The following is a 22,297-nucleotide window of genomic DNA, read 5'->3' on the forward strand; positions in this document are numbered from 1 at the left end:
GCTTGCTTTAACCCTACGATCCAGCGGATAAAGTAATGGTAGTATGTTGGATGCTGGATAAAAAGTCTTTATTGTATGAAGTCGTGTGTGAAACAAGCGCTAAAAATAACTGTGTTTATCTCTAATAAATGCTTGCTATGTACGGCTAGATAAATTTAACGTATCCAAGAACTTGATCTTTTTTTACGTACATGATTTTGACCAACTGAGTTTTCGGTATGAGATAATTACTCCATAAAACATCTGATAGTCAACTGTTAAAAAAATATTTTATTTATTTGTGGTGTTTGCTAACATTGAGTTTAGATGTTTGATAATCTGAACGAAATGCATATGGTATCATTGCTGCTTATTTTTGCATGCTTTCTTCTGCAAATTGAAGGTTAGTTCAAATATTTTTTCATCTCCTAATGTACGTATAAACAAATGCACAATGTTTTTTGCAAACCTTGCTGGTTCCATATTATTCATAGTCAGGTTCTCATGCAAACAATGACGCAAATATATATATTTAATCCCACGTTTTTTCAACTGTCTGCTAAGCTTGCTAAATAAGGATTAAAGTTACTTGCTGTTTTCTGATTTGCATTTAAAAGTTGCCCAATAAATCTGTTTTGTTTTTGTTCAGGGTACAGGATGATTTACTGCACCAACCAAAGTTCAGTTCCGGAAATTCTTAAACCCGAATGGAGTTGTATCAATGAAACAGATTGCATTGATCTATGTAACAAATGTTTCGTGTGTATCAATTAACAACTCCTTCATATAACTTACACAAGCTTTTTTCACAGTCCCTAATAATGGAATTTTTGCAATCGAATTTAACTTCCAACCGGCGACGAAAGGTTAGCACAAAACTTGAACTTGTACAATTTGAGTTAAGCAAATGAGTGTTTTCGGCAAAAATTAGGTTTTGACATACGATCAGTTGGTTTCATTGTAAAAGTGTGAAAAAAACATTTCGTAATTAAGATCATGTAAGTTAATTTGCCAGAGTTCAACGTGTTCGATTGGAGTTTAAGTAATTGTTGTCTAATTTTAAAGGTTTTACTGATTTCTCTTGTATATTTCAGAATGTTGTTACACCTATTATCCACAGGCATGTTATCCTTTCGGGGCAATTGCTTTATCAGGAGGTAAGTTAGCTGATGCTTCATAAACCTAACTTATGAGCGAGAAGTTAATTCTTATACTCAACGACTTGAAATATTGACTTACCTGATTGCTCATGTGGTATTTGAGCAGTTTGTATTAAGTTATAATGTCCTAAGGAAAACCAATAGTTCTTGATCGAAGATGAATTGCCTGCAAAGTGCAAGCTTGTGTGCAAATGTTTGTTAAAAGTCGGCAATATGCTAACTTTCACTCATGCTTTTATGCAATAAACATTTTAAATATTTGGATCACATTAGGATATGGTGGAGGCTGCAAACTTCAAAACATCGAAAATTGGAATCCTGTGCATACAAATTATTCCCAATACATGATCGAAGAACGTTGGACTGAATCTGAAGGTAGATACAAGTAACTTATTTAAAGTTAGCATGATTTTTTCACAAACATGTTATTACTTTGAATAATCCTGTAATTTTCCAATTTTCTTTTACTTTATGCATGTTAACAAGACAGTTGCAATTAGGATTCTTAAAGTTAAAAGTCCCTAACTTTGTCCTGAATAAAAAAAAGTACAAGCTCGTAATATAAAGCAACCCAACATTATTTTTTTGAAAGATGCGTTAATGTTAGATTTGCAAGGGTGTAATTATGCGAAATGTAGTCAGAGTCGAGGTGAAGTCAGACATTAAGCATGTCCGCTTCATTAAAAGACTTTTGTTACACATAGGCTTGTGCACCTACATCAGTGTTTTTGTAGATGGAACATTAAGAATGGATTTTCGTGTTAACCCGTGTGATCCTATCGAAACAGGAAGAGAAAATGGTCAGAAAGTTGTTTAATAAACTAGAGGTAACACTTATGTCAACGAAGCATAACATATTACTTCTTTTTTTAAGCTTGTCCTAAAGTGACTGGTTACACGGAGAAATCCCAATGTCCAAGCGTTCACAGATGTGTGAAAGGTCAGTAGGTTGTAAAAATGTAGCAAATGATGCACCAGAACAGTTTATGTACAGCTGAAACGGTTCACCTAACAATCATCATGCTTTGAACCATAGCACTAGCATATTTGCATCTTGCACCGTCGAAGCTTAAGGCTATATTACAGTTTGTGTAATTAGCTTTAGTAGATGTTTCTCAGAACTATTTTTATATACATTGTACACTAATGGTATATGAAGAGTTCCTAATAATGCGTTATTTTCTTTTATTTTAAAAATATTACCTTAAATTACACAAAAAATGTTTCAGACAATTTTAGATCGAAGCGAAAATATGTGATTGAGCCTCTTCTTGAAAGTACCATCTTTTGCACAGGTTAGTAAAATGTGGTCAAGCTATAAAAAAACACAGAAATCAGACATTTTCCAGGTAGTTTTGCATTTATGTGATCAGATTTTGCAAAGACTTCAACTTATATTATTGAAACTTTAACGCTAATTGTATAAAAAAACGAACCGAAATAACGAATGAATACAAACTTAATCCTGTATCAGCGGTGGTGTCCCTTTGCGAAGCACAGTGATTTGTGTCTGAATTTTTAAAACCATTAAATCATGCAATCTGTTGCCATTTTTCATCGTTTACGTAACTAACATTAACACGTTGTAACACGCTTTTTCTTTGAGACTGTTTTATGGAATGTTCCAAAAAAACCAGTTAATTTGTACCATAGTATCCGTCTTTGTAATGTTTTCCCTTTTTGCTTATTTAGATCCAACCAATGGAATGCAATACAACGGTAGGAACACTACAATGATTTTTACAACCTGTAACTAGCGGCTACATTTCAATGTTATATTGTGGTAGTTTGTTTTCCATTTACGTTTTCAACTTTAAACCGTCATAAGCGGTCGAAATCGTGACCAACACTAGAAACCAAAAGCCTAAGACCCGGTCGAATCTCATTTAAAACAAAACAGATTAGGCCTAAATATTAATTTAAAAACAGGAATTTGTAAACCAACCATTGTGTTTACACCCTGATGAAGACGCCCGTACGACACGTTGAAACGTCAGATTAGTTATGTCAATTGCCGAATATATAAAAATAATGTTTACAAAGTGTCCTTGACAAAAAACGGTATATTTGCGAAATAAATGTTAAAGAGTTTTCATTTAGGACTGATTCATTCCAACATACCCCCATACTCGAAAGTCGACCAAATATTTAACTGTGATACTAATGTTATTGTTGCCAGTGGATAAAACGTTTACCCCAGTTAATTTTAAAATAAAGAGTATGTGTTTGCTTCACTTTTTCATCACTGATGGAAGAGGAGTGACAAAAACCGCATATCCGGTTAAGATTTTGGACCGGAATCCCCAAGATTTGCTACTCCATTTTTTATTTCGGCCCTGTATTCAGCTTGCGAGCTGCCTACCTCGTACTTGTCAGATTCTATTTTAGCCCTAAAACTGATTGAGATGTTTTTTCCTCTGCACAAACACGAAATTTATGTCAAACCATTTCCCATTTAATTTGTTGCAAATCATAAGTTGATTTTGATCATTTTAAAAGTAATTCAATATCTGGGCAGCATATTAATTTGTGATCCATGCTTCCTAAAACGCTGACATGTCGTTTATTATCACTAGGACTGTCTTCAGGAGGAAGTTTAACAGATACCAGTTCTTCTGAAAAACATGAGGAGACTCTGGTTTTAAGGTTCAGAACAACATTTCGCTATATCAGTCGACATTTTTCTGACTTTAAAACTTGATTTTTTTTCAATTTTACACTCTGATAAACTTGAAAGGTCACATTTCTCCTCTTCCTTATCTTTGGTTTTATTGTCGTCTTTTTTCTGTGTCCCAGGTTCCTGTTTAACATGAATTTCGCATGTTATTTACCCTGATGAAGACGACCTGTATAGGACGTCGAAACGTTGGAACTAAATACATTTGCCGGAAGAGTTCTATAACCTTGATACTATGCCTGGCAGCTAAAGCTTATTTATTGAATATTTTTAAAGTGTTCATTATTAAATGACTTTTCCAGGGCCAAGATGCGGACCTGGATATGGTCAACCATCCTGCACTGATAACTGCAGCAACATTATTCGTAAGTACACTTGTGTTAACAAACAAATGTATTCATTTGTGTATTGCTCGATTGTGACACTTAGTCGCTGGCCAGCACATTCAAATACCATTTGTTTTGGGGGTAAAGTGAGCGTAATACTTCAAAGTAAATCTAATGTACCGCGAGGCTTCAAAACCCTTGGTGGTAAAACCCCAACAAATGACCGTCTGATACAAAGTTAAGTCATGTACCTGATAGCATGGTAACTCTTAGAGTTGTGCATTGTAATACAAGTATCGCTCTAAGGTTTTCAATGGTTGGTTGCAGATCCCGAATGTGCAAGGTTTGTCGATATAACACCAGCACAGGAATTTTGCAAGGAACAAAACAAAACGGTTTTGACAATTCTTTATTCGTTTGAAAACATCGGTAAGAGTCATTCACAATCTAAAATCAGAAACAAAATTATAAAATTTTCACACGTTTTTGCAGGATTTGATTTTAGCGATCCCGAAACTTGTTCGAATTCAGGTAAATCTATGCATAATAATCCAGGAGTCCTTTTTTTGTTACTGCTTCAGGCTGGCTGTTTTCTTAAACTCTATATGGTTCCTCTAAAATTGTTTTTTTGCAAAACAAGTACTATTGTGATAGGCTATATGTGCATGCGCGTTAATGGTGTTCTGAAAGAGTATTTATGTGGCTTCCGTTTAATCAATACAAGCAGTAGATATGGATGTTCTAGAATTTCAACATGATTTCATGAGAATCATCCAAAAAATGTACACATATGTTACAAATTGTGTAAAAATATAATCTGGAAATAAAACGAATTCTTATCTGGATTAAGACGAATATAAAAGTGCTCATAAACTTGTCACATGTTTTACAGAAGCTTTACAAGAGTTAGAAGCTCAGAAACCGACTGACGGGGTTGGGTTTGATAATCTCGAATACATAATTGAAGAGTTTTGTCGTAATCAACCCGATACCAACGGAACAACCTACAACCTGACATATGCACAGTTGCATGTCGTGGTTACCAACATTGAAGCAGACACATACAACTCCATTCTTGACCTTCAATCATCTCACATCAAATTTACGCTACAAACAATTAATGTTAGTCGAATCGTTGTTGCTGTGTTTGTCTACACGATAAACCAAACAATAACTGCTGAAATCAAACCACCCAACCCGAATTCAGTTGCATTAACACGGTACATTGCTATAGATAACTCATCGTTTATTGTTATTGCTGGTTGGGATGCCAATAGCTCCAACCGCACGATAGGAAGCGATCAGTTGCCAGGAAACGCAAGCTTTGTCGTAACCCCACTGTCAACACAACCAGTCTGCAAGCAGATCGAAGAAGAAATGAAACACACAAGCAACATGATGATCAGAAAGATTCAAAACGTCTGTCGCTTCTTCGATGTAGCATTGATGAAATACTCAGATTTTGGTTGCGCCACCATTACCAATGACGTTACAGGCGACGTCACATGCGTGTGCAACCACCTGACCGTTTTAGTGTACTTTTGGCAATGGAGACTGTTACAATACCAAATGGCGTAAAGGTAACAAAACAGCAACGCAAAAAACTAAAATGTTTTATTAGGCTGTTAAGGTGTTACGAAACCGATTTTGCTCACAACTAACGTATCATGTAACCCAGATCACATCTTACACCACTGAAATTGCCTCCATCATGGCATTGATAGTCACAATAGCAATCCTTCACCATTTCAAAGGCGAAAACGATCGGGTTCCAGTTCAAATCAACTTGTCAGTGGCTCTTCTGCTTCTTCACGCAGTGAACATATCCCATGACATTGTCGTTCTGCATGAAACCTCGTGCATGGTGTTTGCTGTGGCCAACCAATATTGCTTACTGTCATTAGGTAGGATGTATACCATCATGCTTTCAATGATAATAGTACATCAGGCCAGTTGAGGCGCTATGCAAGTTTAAGCCCGTTTTCAAAACCCATGTACCTTATTAATACGACTGACGTGCTGTAAGTTATAAATTACATAAGTATAACGTGGTAGCTAATCAAAGTGAACCTTTTAGGACTAATTCCAGTGAAATACATGTACATTTTACTCAAATACTAATGACTTAAAGTCTAAATCATGGTTTGAGACGAAAGTATGTTATCGCTCATTTCCAAAAAAATGTTTGTATTTCAGGAATGTGGTTTCTTGTGGAAGGCTTCCGTCTTCTGATGGCCACCTCTTTTCCATACACATTCCGAACCCAAAAACCCGACGAACGCTTTAGAGTCTTCATTATGATGGGCTGGATCATTCCGTTTTTCATCGTTAGTTCAGCTGCCGGAATTGGGATTTCCCTCAACATCTACATGAAGCCTCAACCATTATACAAAGAATGTCAAAAGTATGCAAACCATGTTTTACCTATACCTAAGTATAACAGATGCTGGCTGGATCCCGGTACGTCAATCTTCTACTTAACGGTCGTCGCTCCTCTTGCTCTCCTCCTATTCATCAATTTTATGATCATCATGAAGACGACTCATGTCATTTTTAACTCACGAAGGATGCGGAACAGAGGTGAAGATCCGGGAACTGAAGACGCTTTGAGAGCTGCAAAATCATTCATTATATTTTTTCTCATGTTTGGCGGAACATGAATATTGGCAGTTTTCACAGGTTGGTAAATTGTTTATAACCGTGTTTCTAAACCTAATCTTTGGGATATTTTTTACGGCACCCTTTAAATGTGGCATAATGAAAACGTGAGATGGTCCCATACTCACGAAAATGTTATACGATACTGACACATTTCTTTATAAATCATTAGAATAAACTTGGTACTTGTTTTTGCAGGAACTGGCAACGACATTTCAAACACGGTGTTCATGTACATCCACACCCTGGTGAACGGATCGCAGGGAATCGTTGTCTTCCTGTTGTACTGCGTCATGGATGACCTAATTAGGCAGAAACTGTTCCCATGTACGAGTTAAAATGATGATAAATCAAAGAAGCAACGTAACCCCCTAACCCTGAAGCAAATTCAGGTGCAGAAGTTGTTCATCCAAAACAAATCGTCCCAATTGTATTAAAACAAATTGACAAAACTACGTCTTATACCAGACAAAATAAACGTCGGTCGTAACTAAGGCTGTTTGGATGGGGCAAAAATAGCAATGTCTGTGGCGTTTCATTACAGAAAATGTGGTCAATACTTGATTTGTTGTTTGGGAAACGCATGCTTGATTGATGCTCTTTGTGGCGTTTTTCGCACATTTCGTTTTATTGCAATTTTAACCAGTGTTAAACTTTTACGTTTACGGTGTACCTTTGCTTGCACATAGTCAATGCAAATCAGTTTTGTATTCGTTATTTCTGATGTATATTAAACTACACACAAATACCCATGCACGTGCTCAAAATAATATCTCATTGTAATTATACGTACATATTTTTTGCATCTCTGTCTTCTTTTAACCTTTTCACCAAGCCCATCTATTTTCACGCTATGATAACGCTCTGTCTGTAGACGTTTGTCTGTCTTGTTATCGGAAATTTCTTCACATTACGTTTATTGCGCCACGGCTTGACGCGTCACATAGGTGCAATTATGGTGTTGTTCACGTATTGGCAACAATGGAATGTCCTTTGATTAAAACCCATTTGACATTTATCAAGTTAAAAATGTATTACCGTTTTAAATGGGTGTTTTTTTTTCTATTTACTGTCCCTTGATGCGTTGCAAAATATCTGTTTTTTTCATACTTTACCATGATCCATTTAAACGAGTTTTTGTGTAGTATAGCATATAACATGTTGCTGTGTGTTGGTGTTTCGAAATAGTAAACGTTTCAAAATAGCTGTTAAGGCACGCTATACACAACATTGCCACAAGACAGATTTACAACTGCGCAACTCTTTTCGCTAAAACACAACCCCACGTTAGTTTGTATTGCGATGTTGTTTGCGATGTTATTCTGTAACAACATGGTCTAAGTTTGTCGATTAAACTTACGATATATGAACTACTTACAATACTATCGCCATCGGGAAAAAGCTTCGAAGCCATTTTAGTGCCACTGCTACTCATTATCGTATACATGTAAAATGATAAGTTATTAAAGTCTCACGTATACACCATATCCGCTGGCGGTTTGGTACCGAAGTCAGCAAAATGTAATTGTTTCGTTCAGGGCTTCATTTTTTCTGCAATGCGTTGAATGTATTGAATAAAATTTCGTTTCCCCGATGTTATAATCCTCCTATGTATATGTTGTGTTCTTCTAATAAATTATGCTAATTTGTATCCTAATAGCAATAAATGCGTGTGATTTAAGTTATTGTTTTTCGATAGGCCAACAGCAGCCGCAGAAAATTAAGTTAGAAAATGCCAATTAACAAGCAATATAGTTTACAGTGATAGTTAAAACGGAAACTAAATTATGTAATACAGAAGCCATTAAGTATGGGTAAGTGTAACCCCTTATGGTAAGAAGAACAGCACAGGGAATATGAGATATGACGTAAAAATAAATCCTTGGTCTGCAGCTAATATACTATTCCTTTTTTTTACTTACTTGCATTTAAGTCAGAAAAGTCGTGAAGTTATTTCTTTGTTCAAACTAATGCACATAGAAAGAATTCTCAATACAGCTGTCAATTTATTAATTTATTTCAATCAGACCAATACAAAGGGAAAGTGTCGGTAACCGGACCTATATCGCTTTCAGTGCTCTTCACTGATCACCCTACTTGATGAAGTATTTTCTTTTGTTACAGGCCCGAATTGCTTTTATGAACATGACGTACTTTCAGTACTAGTTCCGATTTCAATCGGAAACGATTCCGTGGTTACCGTCCGATTTTGTTCAGTTTCGTGCTGATGGAAAAACTGGGAGCGTCTACGCAATGTGTCCTGGTCCTAAATAAGTAGCTGTTATCATACATTAAACTGCACAGAAATGTTTGAAAAAACATTAAGATTGCAACATTTACGCCTTTAGAAGTCGGTACAAAGATGCTCCAAATCGTAAATCACATATAACAGCTGGAATCTAATTTTGAGCAACTTTAGGCAGCAGTGATTGCCCCATAAGTTTGAAAAAACAACAACAACTAACTGGCGATGGGAACTTGTTACAAGATGTTTAAATAATCCAGATTACCCCTAGGAAGATCAATGCCAAATTATGGCATCACACCAGAACCAGTTGTTCCCTCACACCAGATGTAAACATTTTGTCTGTAAATGTTCTTTCATAAAACCTGGATAGGAACGAATTGCCGGACACTGTAGTGTAAGAAGTTACGGGTGTACGAAACATCGCACGATTCCGCATGTTACCACGGCGCATGGTTTGTAGAATGTGAAAATATAAGCCCCAACAAGGGTAAATTAAACTAGATTGTCGCGTTACTTCAAAACCCACCCGGCCCAAATAGCTTTAACCGTCAGCACTGTCAAAAATCTACAAAATTTCAGTTTTACATGAAGTACAATTGTTCCCCTTTCAAATGCTCAGCAGGTGGAAACAGCTGTATCATGCAGTCACATGCTATATCATGCTGAATTTAGTACCATCGAGAAGTTCCGATCATGTCATTTTATCGTTAAAAACGAAAAGCACAAAAGACTCACTTTCTTCTTATGTGCTACTTTACTTTGTAACAAAAACATTTTAATCCGTATTCTTTGCGACACTTAAATCTGTGTTTTTTATAATCATATTATTTCTTCGTATTTTTTGCTGCACAGTTTGTTAATTGCTTTCTTATCTTTAGGAATTCTTCCGTAATAAAATATTGCTAACATAAGAATTTGTCACCACGCCTTGGTGAATAATTACACTGTTAAGTTGTAAAGTTGGTTAAATATTGTAGGTCTATTGTTTTTTATAAAGATTCGGTTGCTAGTTTGAAACTGCCAGTATTTCTGCAGAGCCATGTAGACAAAAAATATGACTGAATAAAAACACACTTATTGTCTACTACATGCTTGGTCAACAAAATTGAATAATCTCATAATGCTCTAGTTAAACTTTGTGCATGACTAACGGATAAATTATCTGCAAAACCGGAAGGCTCGTAAATATTTTTTGTCCTCCCACGCTTTAAGGATCTAACAAATATATTATGTTGCTTTCTACAACCGAAATCGGTAGTAAAACAACAAACACTTTTGACAGCATATGGACTGCAAAAAGCGATTTTGTGTTCGAAATTTTTTTAGCTGTTAGTAACGTTGGCTACAACGAGATTTATTGCTTCAGGTTGAAGTAACACGAATATCGCGCATAATCGAATAAGTATATAGGTTTGGGTACATAATTCACGGTTTTGAAGATTCTAACCAGAAACAAAAAAGCCAATATATTTGTGTAAAGCATGACGTTTCGACATCAACTTGTGTCTTTCTCAAATGTATAAAAAAAAATGTGTATAATTCTCAAATGTATAATAAATCTAAAAACAAGCAGCGCGTAAAACCATTAAAAAGGGCAATAAACACAAGCTCGAAAGGCAGGTTAAAACGTAAAGATAAAGGCGAAGAAAAGTCACGTGTTAAAAAGGTATAATGGGGTCGAATTTTGGTCTACATTTAGGTCAGGGCTGTGGTTTTATAAATGACGCTTGTAATCGGACACGCTGGAAAAGGAAATTGTTGCACAGCTGCCTGCCGCATTGCGAAGCCAGTTGAAGTCAGTTAGCTCAGTTTAGTGCACGAGCGTTTGTCCTGTTTAAAAGGCTAATGTTTGGTTATGTGAACGTTGTATTGTGCCAACAAGTTTTTTTTGTTAAACAAGTACCGAAATGTCAACCAAAGTTTAGATTCTTTATTGGGATGCAATACAATTTATTTTATGTTAATATTGAGACTTAGCAGCATTATGAATACTTAGGTCTACACACAGAATGAATTGTTTTTTGGACCATGTGTTATCATAAAAACGCTTTCAGTCTGAACGTTTATAAATTTGACGTAGATTTGACAGTGGCTTAATTAGCTTAGATCACGTTTTACCACCATCTCAACGCAAGTGCATTCTTCATTATGTTACTGGTTGAGTCTGACATATTATTAAGTTCTAGTCAAATCATTTTTATCTGGCCTCAGTTGGCTTGGCCCAGTTTCTACTGCTGACTGGCACGCGTCCCCTAAAAGGTTGCCGACCCCTGTTCTAGACAATAAATTCTCTTTTAAATTTCCGGCTTTTATGACTTAGCAAATGTCTAAGCCGAAAGCCAAACTCGGTTATAAACCATCAAGCACTGGAGAAAGCATTTTGATTTTACCAGCGCCAGTGGACTGAGTCCGATTAGTAGCTTGGCCCAGTTTTCAAATAATATAAATCACGCTTGTAATCGGACACATAGGAAAAGGAAAGTGTTGCACAGCTGGCTGTCGCATTGTGAAGCCATAGTTAAAGTCGGTTAGCTCAACACTTCAGTCGAGAATTAGACTATAGTGAATCGCATAAGCATTTGTCCCGTTTAAAAGGCGTATGTTTAGTTGTGTAAACGTTGTAATGTGCCAACAAGTTTGATTTTACTAAGCAAGTCCTAAAATGTCGATTAAAGTTTCGATTGTTTATTAGGATGCAATACAATTTATTTTGTGTTAACATTCAGACATTCAGACTTCGCAGCATTATAAATACTTTGGTCTACATACGGAATGAATGCTTTTTTACGTCGGATATAGGATTTTTACTCAATGAAATTTTACTTTGTAATTACCCTTATGCAGTGTACCTGATTGTAACGTATTACCGGAGGGTCTAAGTTATTTTGTTTGTTTGTACATTTGTAGTAATCAACCAATTGCTCATACGGTTACATAAAATAGTAATGCATGTACCACACAAGGGGTATAGAACGCCTGTTTAACATTACCACAAACCAGATTTGGACTTAAAATAACAATGTTTTAAGACATACGATTTATACTATGAAGTTTAATTTAATGTGGCAAATACCAAAACACGAAACAGCTAAATAAACAAGTAGGGCAACCTTCGCTGTGCGTATCAAAACGAACTTTCGTTTGCCATTAATGTACTGCATTTGTAACATCAAGGCTACAAGATATTGAACTTGCGGCCATTTATGGCTAACAGGGTGACTTTATAAGAAGGCTTAAGTAAAAGTTAGGATTTGTCCCCATCAAAATTCACGTGAAGATTTACAAATATACGTATAATAAATCAGCAAGTACAGGATTGTGACATTGGCCGCTTATGATTTGCAAAAATGCGACTCTGACACGTGTGTCAAAAAAGTGTTTACTTGTTCGTCATATTGGGAACAGCAAAGTATTTCGCATAATTCACAAATGAATCGCACTTATTTAATATCAGTGTATTGTGGTACTGGACAAACCATATCAATTTTAGCAGGACCAGTGGAAACTCTCCTATTAGTTTGCTTGACCCAGTTTTCGATCATTATAAGTGACGTTTGTTCAGTTAGATTTGTGACAAACATTTTAAACATAAGATTCGGAGGTTCTAAACAGATGAGCGCCAAAACATCAAAAAAATTGTGTTCCTGACATCTTGTTTCAGCTGAAAACACAGTAGTCGTAAGTAAGACAAAACATTTTTTGATAATACCTGAAGAATAAACTTAAAAAAATATGGCATCTCCGGTTTTGGTCTCAGAGCAAAGTGACATTTGTGATTAAAGGCTTTTTAAGGGTGGACTTGTAAAACGACAAATGCTAAAACCCAGCATTGAGAAACTTAATCGGTGTTATGTTTGTGAAAAAACTTTTGTCCGAAGTGGAAATTTTAAAACACACATGTTGACTCACACTAAAGAGAAAACACATTGATGTAATGTTTGTAGAAATATTCAAAAACACACATGTTGACCCATACAAAAGAGACACCTCATCGCTGAAATGTTGGTGAAAAGAGATTCAGTATCATTTCAAGTTTAAACAAACACATGTTGACCCACACATCAGAGGAACTCCATCGATATGATGTTTGTGAAAAGGTGTTCAGTTTCATTTCCAATTTAAAAACACACATGTTGACTCACAAAAAAAAGTTGCCCAGCTGCCTGTAATATTGCGAACCCAGATAGTGCCGATAGACTTATACATTTTGATTTGCAGATTGTTGATTGCATTAATGTTTAATCTGTTTGCAAGCCTGTGCATTGTTTAGAAAACATTATAATGCCCCAGAGAATGTAAGGTTTGCAAAATTGTTTACACATAGTGAAATTTGAGTGTTGGCATTGAATATAAATTAGTTATTTTACATGTTATGTTAACCTAACGCTTCATACTTCGGTCTTTATTACATCGGGGGAAGTGATGTGTAGTAGGAATAAACTGTTGCTGTCAGCCATAATGTATCAAGAAAATTTTAGCTCTTCCAGCAGTTTTTGTTATAATATGCCGACGTTTCGATATCCGAAGACACGAAGTTGTTTTGTAGCAACAAGGGTGGTAAAACACACACAATACGCAGTGGGAAAAAAGGGCAGTCTGCACCAATGATCGAGAGATAACACCTAGTTCAGTGGTGCAAAAGCAACGGATAATTACTATTGTCCACAATTCAACTATTAACTTTTCTGCTGCCAGGAAACTAGGAAACTGATTTCCACACAGGAGGTTTTCTCACACCACCACGAGAAACGTTAAAACCGACTTTCTAATGCCGGTACCTTATCAGTCACTATTGCACCATTGAGCTAGGTGTTATCACTCGACCATTGATGCGCACTGCGTTTTTTTCACCACCACTCATTATGTGTTTGTTTTACCGCCCCTGTTGGTATATAACAACATTTAGTTTATAATTTATGTCATTGCCCTGATACTAACGGAGGAGCTAAAACAATTTACTTTAGGTACCTGAAAGTGCTGGTTTGTTTGTTGACAAAAACAAGAATATTCCTGGATACAGAAATTTCGAAACCTCTTTATTGTACACTTTGTTTAAGCGCGCATCACAAACCAACCAGTATTACAAGGTACCTACAGTTCAAGATGAATATAAAAACAGATGTTCTAATGCCGATTAGCTGATTTACAACACTTATCTACGATTCACGTTATTATCTTCGTTTTCACTCCAAGGGTGCTAACGCCTATATTGAGTAGCTGACATTACGCTTATGTAGACACCCTGTATATGACGTAGAAACGTCCGACGACATATTTAAATTTGCCAAATCAACAAAAAAATTCTGTCTTGTTTTAGCTCATAACATATTCATCGCAAATCAGTTCAATTTTAGGAGAGATGACATCAAAGGATTTTGGCTGTGATCAAAGGTTTCTTGAAGGTGGAAATGTAAAACGACATATGCTGAAACACAGCATTGAAAAACTTCCTCGATGTAATGTTTGTAAAAAAGCATTTGCCCAAAATTGGATTTTGAAAAGACACATGTTGACTCACACTAAAGAGAAACCTCATCGATGTGAAGTTTGTGAAAAAACATTCGCCCTAAGTTGGATTTTGAAAAGACACATGTTGACACACACCAATGAAAAATCTTATCAGTGTACTGTTTGTGGAAAGATATTCACTCTGCTTGAAGTATTAAAAAAACATATGGTGACACACACCAATGAAAAACCTCACCGATGTGACGTTTGTGAAAAAGGGTTTGCTCGTAAAGGTGATTTGAAAGAGCACATGTTGACTCATACCAATGAAAAACCTCACCGATGTGGTGTTTGTGAAAAACGATTCGCTCGTGGTGGAGATTTGAAAAAACACATGTTGGTTCACACAGATGAGAAACCTTATCGATGTGATTATTGTGATGCACGATTTACACAGAGTGGAAGTTTAAAAAGACATTTGTTGACTCACACTAAAGAGAAACCTTATGGATGTTTTGTTTGTAAGAAACGGTTTGCTCGTGGAAATGATTTAAAAACACACATGTTGATTCACACCAATGAAAAATCTCATCGATGTGATGTTTGTGAGAAACGGTTTGCTCGTGGTATAGACTTGAAAAGACATACGTTGACTCACACTAAAGAAAAACCTCATCAGTGTGCTGTTTGTGAGAAACGGTTTGCTCGTGGTAGTACTTTGAAAACACACATGTTGACACACACCAATAAAAAAAATCATCGACGTGAGGTTCGCTAAAAGAGTTTGCTTTCGCCGGGAATTTCTAGAAGTCCAAATTAAAATGCTGAAACAAAGTTTTATTGCGAAAACAAGTTTTCACCTGCGAATTCAATGGATATTTTTACTATGAACGTATTTGTGCTCTCAGTGGCAACAGCGATTTCAAAACTTTGTAATTTTTTTATGTGTAACGTTTGCTGTCCAAGTTGAAAATATAGCCCATGTTAAATAATTATCTCGGCTGTGGCGAGTCGTGCCTAAACATACTTGGGGGTACTGCTCGTTTTTAGCGTTTATAGAACATAAAATAAAACTGGTTTTGGTTTAGAATTGTTAGGTTAGAAACCTGAATCTAAACGAACATAGAATGAAGAACTTTAAAACCAACAAATCAGGTATTACAATATACAGATGAACCAGGAAATTTATCTAGCTTTTCAGTTACAAACCAGAATTTTTTCCCTACACTTTGGTAAACAAATCTAAACAATATTAATTTTAGTCAAATCAAAAGTGCAAAAACACATTGTACTACAATTTATCTCATTCACTTTCGTTAAATTTGTTTCAAATCTATGGCGAACTTTCCAAGGAATAGTTAAGCCAGTACAGTAATAAGCGATGTTGTTTGATTTTCTGTTGAATGTTACTGAAAAATAATGCAAGAAAAACTATTTATATGTCAGTCATGGTTGAAACCACTTTTTTTATACATACACCCGTGTGGTCCAAGCGACAAACTCGAATATTTTAGGGTTAAAATAGTTTTCATAATCTGAAATTTCGTTTGTAATCAGTCTGATATAATATTCTTCAAACATTGTTTTGTCTAAATTCAGTCAAAAAATGATGCATTTAAATAGGTTTAAATGAAGGGAAAAAATCAAAGCAGTTCTAGTGAAGACATATGAATGTGACAAACCTGTTTTGTAAATAAAATAACAAAGATTTGCTTGCGAATTTAGTTAATTCTATTTCAACAGCATTTTATAATAGCAACCTTTCCTTGACATAGATTTGAGGTTTTTCTGCATTTGTTTCCAATTTCTTTACCACAAAATATATTTTTCGTAAAACTAGGACCAATTATCATATGGAATTTTCAAACTCTGTTAGCTTTAACAATTTATGCATCAAACAAGCTTTATAGGTGATTGCACCTGTAAGCACTTTTTGGTTCGGAATTTTCAAATTTTCTTAACTTTGCCAATTCCGACGTTTAAAATGTTGATATGTTTGTTATAATATACATACTTGTTCGGTTATAACAAGAAAGTGTTTAAACTCCGTTTTTTTCCTGTTTAAACAAAACAAGGTCTCGATCTCTTGTTTAGAAGTTGACCCAATACTATTTATAAAGAGTAAAAACACACACAAAACTGGATAATTGTGAAACTGTTTTTCCTAAAGGTGACTCAGCAATTGTATGATGACCGAGAAGCAGCTTTTACGTGACACTAAAAGACGATGAGTAAAATTGACTTTGTCCAGTTTAAATATATGTATAGTGTTAAACAGTAGTTCTTTTGGAAACTCTTAGTTATTAACAACACGAGATCAGCTTATTCTTATCCCAATAGAATAAAGTACATAGTTAATAAACCAATACAGTATATAGCAAGCAAGTCAATAAAGCAGTTAACATCAGCCAAAAAGCTTACCTACTGAGCACTAACAAAAGTTGAATATCTGAACTGAAACACCTTGGCAAACTGCCACATGGCAAAAATCAATCATGCTTCAATAATTATACCCATGCTTAAAATAAAATAACTGCTGCACACAATTAAAGGCATGGTAACCTAAAGGTATTAGCACCTCCCCGACTATGTGCTTTAATGTCAAACTGGTAAATTGCTTCCTGTGATACAAAAACGTACTAAATGCGTAGGTCACAGCTGCACAACCGATTACTGTTGTAGCCGCACCTGTCTCAATGGCGACTTGTTAAAGGCGGCTACAATGTAAACTATGATGTTCATTGCAAATTGTTTGGTGAGTCTGATCTTTGCATCTCAATAACAGCTGACTGATTAACAGCCACACATATGTCTCTTCTTTCTTTGTATTCTTGAATAACGTTAAAGGCGATCGTTCAAATCAGCTACACATCCACATGGGATAAAACTAGAAGACTCAAAAATAGTCTAAGAATAGACCAAAAATAGACCAAGAAAAGAGCGGCGACAAAGTCGAAAATAAGCTATATATAGTAGAGCAAAATATTGGCTATTGTGTGAAACCTTTTTTTCCTTTAAGTTATAGAATTCATTTTATGGCAAAGGTGCAATTTATAATGTCATAGCGCCCTCTAACCGAGCTGCTATGCTTCTTCTCAAGTGCGAGCGGCTGTGTTCTACTTTAAACTTGAAACGGAAACGACAGTATAAACAAGAGGAAATATGCGTAATGATAAACGAACACCTTATGTTTGTGCAGAACATTCTAGAATAACCAAATGACTCAAAACATCTTATGACTTGCATGAGAATGGAAATACCAACACTTAAATCCTGTTATAAAGAGGTTAAACACATCCCCTACATGCTGTGCAACATTATTGCATACAACATGCTAACGTTAAACATAAACTTTGTGCACATTAATATCATGACCGCTACACTGTCTAAATTACTTCGTGTACGCAAAGTGACAAAAGCACGCTTTTTGGACTGAATCTTTTTCCGTACAATCTTCGTTTAGCCGTTTAACCGCATGGCCTCGTGTACCCTTCGTAATTATGTTTTACTGTCCATAACATGCTACTGTCCATAGTTACACCATTGACTTTTCTGCTGCCAAGGTGTTAGCGAGGGAAACTGACTTCACATGCGAGGTTTCCTAGAGTCGTGGAACATACATTCTCACACCAACACGATAAACGTTAAAACGGACGTTCTAATGCCAATAACTTATCTTTCGCTTTTGCACCATTGAGCTAGGTGTTATCATTCGACCATTGATGCGCACTGCGTTTTTTCACCACCACTCATTTTGTGTTTGTTTTACCGCCCTGTTGGTATATAACAACTTTTAGTTTATATTTTATCTCATTGCCCTGACGAAGTTGTCTAGTATGGGTCATCGAAACGTCGGCATACCACAATAAAAATCTGCTGGAGGTTCTATATAAATAAAAATCTATAACAATTTGTTAATGTGTAGTGTGTTGACCTTAGCACGCATGTTGTTGGAAACATTTAGTATGATGTAAATATATTTATGCTTCTATGTTCTGGAACGTAACATTTGGTCAACTAAATTTGTGTCAAAGATTTCAACGAAACCCATTTTGCTACGTCTCTTGGTGTTCCTTCAGGCGCCCGTTCATTGATCTGTCCGGCACTTTGATATACAAAGGCTTTGGTTTAAACGATGGTAGGACTTCAAAAGAAAGAATGTTTTATTCTGGATACAGAAATAAAACACCCCTGGATGTACACTTTTGTTAAGCGTGCATCACAAACCAACTGGCATTACAAAGGACCTCTACAGTTCAAGATAAACATAAAAAACCAATGTTCTAATCCAGATTAGATATCGGTCGAATTTACAAAAATTTACTATTTTTTATCACGTTCTTGTCTACGTTTTCGCGTCTGTGTCTACCCGACGTTACCCTAAAGCAGACGCCCAGTATAAGACGTCGAAACGTCGAATGAATTGTTTGCATTTGCCACACCAAAGACAAGTCTATCTTTTTTCAGCTTATAACACATAAACCGTAAAACAGCCTAACCATTTGATATTTATAATACCTGAATAACTAATTTGAAAGCAGATGACATCAACGGATTCGGACGTGGATCAAGCTGACATTTGTGATCAAAGGTTCTTGGAAGGTGGAAATGTAAAGCGACATTTGCTGAAACACAGCATTGAGAAACTTAAGCGATGTGACGTTTGTGAAAAAACTTTCACCCAGAGTTGGATTTTAAAAAGACACCTGTTGACTCACGCTAACGCGAAACCGCATCGATGTGATACATGTGATAAAAGATTTGCCCAAAGTGGAGATTTGACAAGACATATGTTGACCCACACCAAAGAGAAACCTTATGAATGTGATTTTTGCAATAAAAGATTTGCACACTGTGGAACTATGAAAAGACACATTCTGACTCACACTAAAGAGAAACGCCATCGATGTGATGTTTGTGAAAAAAAGTTTGCTCGTGGTGGAGATTTGAATAAACACATGTTGATTCACACTAAAGAGAAACCTTATGGATGTTATGTTTGTGATAAAAGATTTACACAGTGTGGAACTTTGAAAAGACACTTGTTGTCTCACACTAAAGAGAAACCTCATCGATGTGATGTTTGTGAGAAACTGTTTGCTCATGGTAGAGATTTGGAAAGACACATGTTGATTCACACTAAAGAGAAACCTCGTCGATGTGATGTTTGTGAGAAACGGTTTGCTCGTGTTAGAGATTTGGAAAGACACATGTTGACTCACACTAAACGGAAACCTCATCGATGTGATGTTTGTGAAAAGAGTTTCAGTGTCATTTCAAATTTGAAAAGACACATGCTAACCCACACTGAAGAGAAACCTCATCGATGTAATGTTTGTGAAAAGAGTTTCAGTATCATTTCAAATTTGAAAAGACACATGCGAACCCACACTGAAAAAAAATCCTCATCGATGCGATGTTTGTGACAAAACATGTACCAAGTGTGGAAGTTTAAAAAGACACATGTTTTCTCATACTAAAAAAATATCAATCGCTGTGAAATTTCTCAAAATCCATTCAATGTCGTATCAAGTTTGAAAATACACTTGTTGACTCACAACAAAAAGTAACTTTACCAGTGTGATTAATGTTCACTAAAAGGTTTCCTTGGCCTGACAAATATTTTTTGTAGGGATTTTGTTTCCGAACAGAGTAAAAAGCATGCATCACACAAAATAAGAATATCTGCCGTAAATGTTGTTCACCAGACCATTGAAATATATTGTAAATTAAGTAAGAACTTCGGCGCCAGTCCATAGGATATCCGATTGGTTTACTTAAAGGAAATTCTGAACGATAATAAAATAAAACACTTGGGTTCGATCACCCGATCTTTTGCTTCATAAACTCGGATGAAAATGTTTCATTAAAATCAATAACAGCCAAGCATGGCATTGTTTATTTTTCTCCTACACAAATTAAAAACTGGTTCGTTTAAACATTGGTAGGCTTCAGCATTGTGGATGTTCTCGTTTATTATTGTTTTGTATTTCATGTGGTTGAAACAATGTTTTTTTACTTATATTGAACAACAATAAACACGTTATACGTAATATACAATACTTTTCACAAGTATTCCATACATATGCAAACTCGTCCATGTTATGATGTTGAGGTGGTTATAAAAAGATTATATGCGCTGAGTATTTAACAGTTTGACCACATCAACTCTAGTTTTTCGCTGAACTTGGGAAAATGTTCAAACATACCTACCTACCACTCTACACAGAAAATTCAAGATAAAACCGAAACGAATTAGTAACTGAAAATTCTTGAATAACAGTGAGTAGCTTTTAGGACATAGTCTCCAATGAAGCAAGTTTTCGTCGGTTGTGTGACTTGACAGTGCTCTCTTTGAATGTTTTATTTGAGTTAACACACAATCTGTCTGAACTCAGTAGAGAAACGGAACAAGATAACAAAAATATACGATTCAGAATACAGATGTATGTTAGCAATAAAACGTTGAGGCAATAAAGGACAGATTCTTCGTGTTTTGTTCGCGCTAACGAGACTTCAAACGCCTTGGGTTTAGAGCAATTTAAACAATTGATATTAGGTGTCGAATATTTTCTGTTTAATTCCAAACGTTTTTGTTGGTTTTTTATGGTACCTGCCCAAGCACGTAGAAAAAATCGGCAATATAATAAAATTACTATGTAAAATAAGTAATGGTTAGAACTATAGTATCAATGGACTTCAGCACAAAACTGTAACGTGGTCAGGCACGTAGATAAATATTGAACAACATCACCTTTTTAAAACATGATGCGGAAAAAAGTTCTCAATCTTATTTTTCGCCACAATATAAGTTTGACCAAATCCATTTCTGACCGAAAAGACCAGATAACACTATGCTTAGGGACGCCTCACCTAACCTTACCTTCAACCACCTTTCATTCGTACTGCGATTTTCGGTGCATATCTTAGTGTAGGCCTACTAGATAAAATGTTTGAGGTCATTTTGAGCTCACAACCGCCGTTTGTGGAAATAAATCACCAGACAACTGCATTGCTACTTGACACTCAGAAAAACGCACCGTAGGCGAACTCTCGCTTATTTCTGCGCGATTTAAATGACTTATGTATATTTGTAATTTTTTTCGTATTTAGAGTGAACGATTGGCGAAGCGAATTTGTTTGTATTGGAGAAATGACCAATCCAGAATATCCCAACTTTGATGACTGCAATGATTTCACTAGTAATATATATATATATATTTGTTTTTACACTTTTTGCTTTCAAAAAGGTTTTTGTAATCAAAACAGATTGGTACGGTTTGCCAAACACCTAGTTAAACGAAACGACTCCAGTTGATTATGGTCATTCTAAAAGAGATTTTAATTCAAAAATTATGATATTTTATCGATAAAGTTTTTCGAAATCGGCGCATTTTGTACCACAACATGCAAAAAAGCAAACGTGTAACGAAAATGTTTTATGTGTTTAAGTTATAATTATAATTAATTACTGTCATTAAAGTTAAATTCAATTTCATGCGTTTGCTGATGTTGCATTACATTATGACTGGTTTCATATTTAATAAGTGAAGCAAATTCGAATCGAATTTTGGATGTATCCTGTGGTAGGCTACAAAACATTTCAACATACTTAGAGCAAAAAACACAAAAGTTTGTGCGTTGTTATTATGCTGTAACATTATGCTTCATTGCAAACTATTCATTCGTAAAATTCTGCAAAGAAAAATCAGCTACAAATTTCTTCCAGGACATTGTTCACATATTAAATTGTGTTGTAGGCAAATGTGTCATGTGATTCATAACTACGTTCTTTCACGGT

General features: G+C 35.6%; 2 protein-coding genes across 4 annotated transcripts; both read left to right on the plus strand.

Annotated features, from left to right (window-relative positions):
- Positions 1 to 14,001: 14,001 nt before the first annotated feature.
- Positions 14,002 to 15,601, plus strand: LOC145217361 (uncharacterized). 3 transcript variants are annotated; one of them, XM_080084618.1, is made up of 2 exons: positions 14,002 to 14,215; positions 14,403 to 15,601. In XM_080084618.1, exon 2 carries the CDS (start codon positions 14,408 to 14,410, stop codon positions 15,272 to 15,274), a length of 867 nt encoding a protein of 288 aa, XP_079940744.1. In that variant the 5' UTR covers positions 14,002 to 14,215; positions 14,403 to 14,407; the 3' UTR covers positions 15,275 to 15,601. The 3 variants fall into 3 exon arrangements, with proteins under 3 accessions (XP_079940744.1, XP_079940745.1, XP_079940746.1); XM_080084619.1 differs by having other exon boundaries at positions 14,002 to 14,135; positions 14,366 to 15,601; XM_080084620.1 differs by having other exon boundaries at positions 14,002 to 14,135.
- A 2,718-nt stretch (positions 15,602 to 18,319) lies between these two features.
- LOC145217358 (uncharacterized) lies at positions 18,320 to 20,066 on the plus strand. Its single transcript, XM_080084616.1, has one exon. It carries the CDS (start codon positions 19,038 to 19,040, stop codon positions 19,920 to 19,922), a length of 885 nt encoding a protein of 294 aa, XP_079940742.1. The 5' UTR covers positions 18,320 to 19,037; the 3' UTR covers positions 19,923 to 20,066.
- Positions 20,067 to 22,297: the final 2,231 nt, after the last annotated feature.

The sequence above is a fragment of the Phallusia mammillata genome, chromosome 3 (genome assembly GCF_965637545.1).
Source record: "Phallusia mammillata chromosome 3, kaPhaMamm4.hap1.1, whole genome shotgun sequence".
Taxonomy (NCBI): domain Eukaryota; kingdom Metazoa; phylum Chordata; class Ascidiacea; order Phlebobranchia; family Ascidiidae; genus Phallusia; species Phallusia mammillata.